This window comes from Delphinapterus leucas, chromosome 6 (genome assembly GCF_059928025.1).
Source record: "Delphinapterus leucas isolate spDelLeu-1000000601 "Yukka" chromosome 6, BTC_Dleu_Yukka2, whole genome shotgun sequence".
In the NCBI taxonomy this organism is placed as follows: Eukaryota; Metazoa; Chordata; class Mammalia; order Artiodactyla; family Monodontidae; genus Delphinapterus; species Delphinapterus leucas.
The window spans coordinates 117,234,911-117,240,910 of NC_143134.1; the positions used below are offsets into that span (position 1 = coordinate 117,234,911).

The following is a 6,000-nucleotide window of genomic DNA, read 5'->3' on the forward strand; positions in this document are numbered from 1 at the left end:
ACCGATGACAAGTGGCAGAGCTAAGATTCTGTGTTCAGGGAATCTTCATGCTTCCTCATCAGCCACATTCCTGACCCTGGTCTTTATTGCTGAGGCCCTAAGAGGCCCTACATTGCATTTCCTCATTAAGGTTACATGAGCAAATATTTATAAAGCATTCAGAGCAGTGCCTGGCACAGACTGGGTGTCATGTATGTGTTTGTTAGGTAAATATGAACCTCAGCTCTTCGGAATCACTCTTAGGTCACTCCCTCCTCTGCCCCAGTCCCATTCTCATTGTTCCAGTTTATAAGTAAAAGCAGTCTTTAGTGCCCACGACAACATTGGGAACCTCTGGTTCTGAGCCTCAATCCTGGCTCTGCCCCTTCCTAGCTGTGTGGACTTAGGCAAGTCACTTTGCCTCTCTGAGCCTCAATTCCCTCATCTGTAAAATGGGGATGAAAATAGCATCTACTTGACCAGGTTGTAAGGAAGGATTCAATTAAAAATGCCTGGAGAGTGCTCAGCACAGACCAAGGGCACAGTAAGGGTCCAACCCTCACCTCATTATCCCCCAAGAGGCGGAAGCTGAGCCAACAAGCCTGCAAACATTCACTGGGTGTCAGGGGTCAGGGCTCCCAGCAAAGGACTTGCTGCCTACCCCAGGCCTCCATTCCCTCCTGGGGGAACACAGGTTTATGGAGGCGTGTAAAGGATATGGGAACATTGATTCTAGTCAATAAAAGACACAGTGTTGTAGCCCACTCAGGGACATTTCATGTCTGACATAATGTTGACTTAAGAACTCGTAGCCCCAGTTTCCACGCCCCAGCAATAAACAAGACTTCCTTATTCTGCCCTCAGTTTGAGCCTGACCTGACAACTGGGGTCTGGTCAGATCCAAGGTCACCATCAGCCCCAGGAGGTGTTCTGCTTGTCCTACACAGGGTCTTTAAGACAATTAATACTTAATAATTTATAAAAATCAGCCCTTTTGACATTCCAAACTTAGATTTCGTGCTCTGTTAACAAACTTGGGGGACTTGCCTGGTGGTGCAGTGGTTATGAATCCACCTGCCAATGCAGGAGACACAGGTTCAATCCCTGGTCCGGGAAGATCCCATGTGCCACGGAGCAACTAAGCCCACGTGCCACAACTACTGAGCCTGCACTCTAGGGCCTGCAAGCCACAACTACAGAGCCCACGTGCTGCAACTACTGAAGCCCGCCCGCCTAGAGCCCGTGCTCCGCAACAAGAGAAGCCACTGCAGTGAGAAGCCCACACACCGCAACAAAGAGTAGACCCCACTCGTCACAACTAGAGAAAGCCCGAGCGCAGCAACAAAGACCCAACGCAGCCAAAAATAAATAAAAAACAAACAAACAACAACAACAACAAAATTTAGAGGATCTGGCCACCCTGGGCCCACGTCACCATGAGCTCTGAGCATCTGAAATGAACATTGGCCATGACCATGGAGCTGGGACACCGTCCACCCAGCCCACCTCGCCATTTGTCCCACCTGGCCAAACCTGTATGGCACTTTAATTTGTCCCCCCGACCCCAGCTGTTTTTGCATCTTTTTTTTGGCCGTATGCGGGCCTCTCACTGTTGTGGCCTCTCCCGTTGCGGAGCACAGGCTCCGGACGCGCAGGCTCAGCGGCCATGGCTCACGGGCCCAGCCGCTCCGCGGCATGTGGGATCTTCCCGGACCGGGGCACGAACCCACATCCCCTGCATCGGCAGGCGGACTCTCAACCACTCTCAACCACTTCCCACCAGGGAAGCCCTGTTTTTGCATCTTCATCAAAGATTTACACAGCACCCGTTCTAAACACTGTCCATGAATCATCCAGTTGGACCTGCACAGTAACCCTACCGAGGTAGGAACTGTAATGACAGCCTTTTACAGATAAGGCAACTGTGACTCAGAGGGATGAAGGTCTGAAATAGGTCTCCTCCAAGCCAGGGTCCCTGAGCACGCCTCCCTCTGACCAACGTTCAGAGAGCTGTCAAACTCTGAACTGGGAGCTTCCTGCACCAGGTGTCGTTGGGGGATGCCTTTGAGAAACATACCAGATGGGGCCACTGAAATCAGGGTGAAGGGGGTAAAGTGCTCCAAACCTCGCCCAGCAGAGCAAGCATGGGGAGGTGTGTGCCGTGGGGCAAGGGGCCTCAGCTGCCTTGTAACCCCCGGGCCCCACTGTCCCTGTCTCCCCCAGAGGGAGAGCTCTGGGACTGATATGACTTTTATCTGTGTCATCTGTATCCCCAGCGGCAATCAGCACAAGGCAGGACACATCCAAGGCACCAAAGACACACTTGCTGAACAAACGGATTGTGCGTAGACAGGTAAATCTAAAGATGCACGCATCACCGTGATGTGATGACGTCTGGCTCCCCTCACTGGGCTGGGAGTTCCACGTGGCCACCCTGTCTGATTCACCTTTTTTTATCCCCAGCACCCAGCTGAGAGCAGCCAGGCAATTATTTGTTGAATTAAAAAAAAAAAAAAAAAAGACATGTGGGAATTCCCTGATGGTCCAATGGTTAGAGCTCGGCACGTTCACTGCCATGGCCCACGTTCAATCCCTGGTCGGGGAACTAGGATCCTGCAAGATGTGCGGTGCGGCCAAAAAAAAAAAAAAAAAGACATTTCCTCTTAGAACTTGAGGCTCAGAGAGGTAAAGTGACAGGTCAGCTTGTGGACAGGCTCCAAGCCCTGGGTCCAGGCTGGCCTGACATGAGCCCATTTCTCACAACCCCAGAGAGTTGAGGGCACCCTGGTAGCCTTGGCCGGGCCTGCCCCCCACATGTTGCCCAGCCAACTCACCTTGCCATCTGGCACGCTGCTGTAGCCACTGAAGTGCTGGGGCCCTGGCACAGTGGGCCTGGAGTTGATAGAGAGGTGGGAGTCCAGGCAGGAGGGCAGGCAGGAGGGCAGGCAGGAGGGCAGGCAGGCCCAGCAGTACAGCAGGAGGTAGGCAGCGGAGAAGCCCAAGGAGCACAGGGTGAGGAGGAGGAGCCGACCCTGGGGAGACAGTTGTCATGGGGCGGGAGTGGGGGTCGCTGGGGCTCCTAGAGGCTTCTGCAGGGGTGCTGTACCCCAGCCTCATGGGTCCAAACCCCAGCTCAGTAGCTCCCAGAACATCAGCAGAGGCCACCATCTCTGTTAACCAGGCCTTCCTCTGGGCTGCCAGGCTCAGAGTACATGACCCTGAGATGAGCCCTATTATTATTCCTATATTCTAGGATAAGGGAACCAACTTGGGGTGAAATGGGTAGCTCCAGGCCACACAGTACGAAAGTAGCAGGGTGGGGCCTCACAACCAGAAACCGTGCTCTTAGCCAGAAGCTGAGGTGTGCTGTGCAGCCTAGGGTATAACTCTCCACCTCTCTGGGCCTGCTTCCTCTCTGAAACAGGTAATGCCCACAGCGTGAACTTACTGTGAGGACGGTGGCCAAAGCACTACCGTGAGGTGCTGTGCACGTGAGGACAGGAGAGTGGCCCATGAGAAGGGCAACCAGCCCCCTTCAGACCCTGGGATGAGGCTGCCTGCATGCCCATAGCCCATCCCCTCCCCCAGCTGACTCACTGGCCATCCCCCTAGCTGATGATCGCGATTTGGGTCAGCAGACCGGGTGAGTAAAGGGATGGTAGAAAGGGATGTGAGGGCAGCATCGTTCAACGAATGGTTTCAACAACTGAAAGCTGCAGCCCAGAGGCTCCTGCCTCCAGAAACGACGTGCCAAAGGCCATCTGAACCAGGAAGCCCTCCTGGCCCACTGCCCGGCGGGCAGGCTTAATGAGTAACCCCCACCAAGCCTTCCAGGCGAGGTCGCCTAGTGGGGGTCACAACCCGGACATGCCATTGTGTGCTGGGCCACCTTGGTCACCACCTGTGTCTCTCTGGGTGCTAACTTTCTCCCAGCCTACCCAAGGCCCAGGTCCCTCTGCCACCCCTCAGAAACACTGAGTGGCTGGCTGGGGCTCTGTGAAAACCAGAAGTGAAAAAGCAGCCCCCCAGCTCCCCCAGGCATATCCTGCCAGAGGCCCTCGCTATTCTGCCCACAAGCCACTTCAGCTTCTAAAAATAAATCTCTGTGTGGCCAGCTGTGCGGAGGAGGGGGTTCAGCCCCTGAGGCCTCAGGCTGTGCCTGGCACCTGGTCCCCTGCCCACAAGGGACCCAGAGACCTTGATTCAGGCAGCCGTGGCTGACTTCCCACAACATCCAAGGTTCTCACCAGGGGCTCCTGAATAAAATCAAGAGCAGCTAAACTGAACTTTCACAACATATCCCACTCCCAGGTAGACAGATGCCTCACCTGGGTGACCTTGGATGCTCACAGGAGGTAGTGCTATTATCTCCACTCTACAAGGAAGAGGGGCAAGGCCCGGAAACCAGAGATGGAATGCCACTTGCCTGGGGCCACACAGCCTGCCAGATCAGGGCTGGCCTTTGAGGCCAGTCTGGCCTTCTCCTCAGCTCAGGAGCAGTGAAGTCGGAAGTGACAGTCAGCCCTGGGGTGGGAGAGGCTACTGAGGCTGCTGTGCCAGAAGCCACCTCCAAGTCCCCTGTGAGCCTTCCTCCTTCCGCCACTTACCGGAGCCTTCATGCTGTCACTGCCGCTCAGCAGCCGGGTGGCTGCTGCCTCCAGGGATCAGGCTGGGAAGGGATGGGAGCCGGGGACCTGCCAAAACCCAGACACTCAGAGCTGGGTCCCAGGCCTCTGAGGAAACTGCCCAGGGAAACTGAGGCAGGGGAGGGTACAGGCCGGGGTCAGGGCAGACGGCTTCTGGGAATCAAACGCCTTAAAGTCTCCAAACACGGGGAAGCTCTGTCCCCATCCTAAAGGAGCTGGAATCAGTGACCCTTGGGAAACCTCCAGCCAACCCAGTCCCCATTGCACAGATGGGGAAGGAAAGGCAGACGAGAGGAGCCCTCGGCTCAAGGTCATCCCTCGACTCTGGGTTGGACAGAATCAGGAGCCTGGAGCCTCGACTCCCATCCCATCTCTCCTACCTCACTAATGGAGAGGCCTGGGGCGGGACAGCACGAGGGATTTCCACCCCACTCCCAGATTCCACCACCCCCTCACCCGGCCGGGCGCTAACCTGGAGGGCAGGTTGGGACGCGCCGGCTGCTCCCGATCCGCAGCTCCGAGCTCCATGACCCGTGGGTCGGACGAGCCGGGCAGGAAGCCGGAGGACCTGGGCGGATGCAGTGCCGTCGCCGCAGCTTCTGGAGACTAGAAACTGAAAGGGCGGTCGCTGCCGGCGGCAGGGGCGGGGTTTGCCGGGACGGGGAGGAGACAGGGGCGCTGGGGGCGGGGCTGAACGGCGGTGGCGGGGCTTACGAGCGCGGCTTGCGCGGCGTGGGTGGGAAGTACGCGGCTGGCAGTGGCGGAGGGGCCTCCGGGACCGGCGGCCGGGCCTCGGCAGCTGGGGGCGGAGTCTGAGCTCCAGCGTCTCCCCTCTTCTGCCCTTCCGCACGTCTCCCAAGCTCTTGCGGGAGGTGGGTTGGGCGGTCCGCCTAGGAAAGGGCTAGAGGGTGTCGGAGCCAATGTGCCGTGGCTCTCTTGTCGTCCGGACTGGAGTTTCTCCATTTATGAAGTCGGGCGGCGGGGGGCGGTGCGGGAGGCGGTGCGGGACGGTAATTAAACGGGGTTTTAGGCTCAGGCAGCCCCGGGTTTCAAGCTTGGTAGGGTTGCTAGGTTTAGCAAATAAAATACAGGATGCCCACTTATATTGGAATTTCAGCAACAACCAATAATTAGAAATATGAAATTCCAGTGTCATTGGGCGTCCTGTATTTTCTCTGGCAACCTTACCTGGACTACCTCGGGTGAGTTCACCTGAGCCTCAGTTTTTCTCCTCTGTGGAGTGGGGATGATGATAGCACCTACCTGATGATAGCATCTCCCAGTGAGATGGTGCAGTGGCATCTTGTGGCAGAGCCAAGATTCAAACCCTGGGCAGTCACTGCAGAGCCAGGGCTCTGACCACCTACTTTCATCT

The 6,000-nt window shown here is 56.5% G+C and overlaps 1 protein-coding gene across 5 annotated transcripts in view; it reads right to left on the reverse strand.

The window, feature by feature from the left end:
- ST6GALNAC4 (ST6 N-acetylgalactosaminide alpha-2,6-sialyltransferase 4) overlaps window positions 1-5,238 on the reverse strand; it is a 9,688-nt gene extending 4,450 nt beyond the window's left edge. For 3 of the 5 annotated variants that reach the window (XM_022578654.2, XM_022578655.2, XM_022578653.2), the window contains exons 1-3: window positions 5,098-5,209; window positions 4,587-4,673; window positions 2,814-3,011 (exon numbers count right to left, since the gene is read on the reverse strand). In XM_022578654.2, coding sequence (XP_022434362.1) covers window positions 2,814-3,011; window positions 4,587-4,598 — 210 coding nt within the window. In that variant the 5' untranslated portion in view covers window positions 4,599-4,673; window positions 5,098-5,209. Of the gene's footprint in view, window positions 1-2,813; window positions 3,012-4,307; window positions 4,400-4,586; window positions 4,674-5,097 lie in introns of those variants that run through there. The other 2 variants (XM_022578656.2, XM_089913796.1) reach the window with 2 other exon arrangements.
- Between the last annotated feature and the right edge of the window lie 762 nt (window positions 5,239-6,000).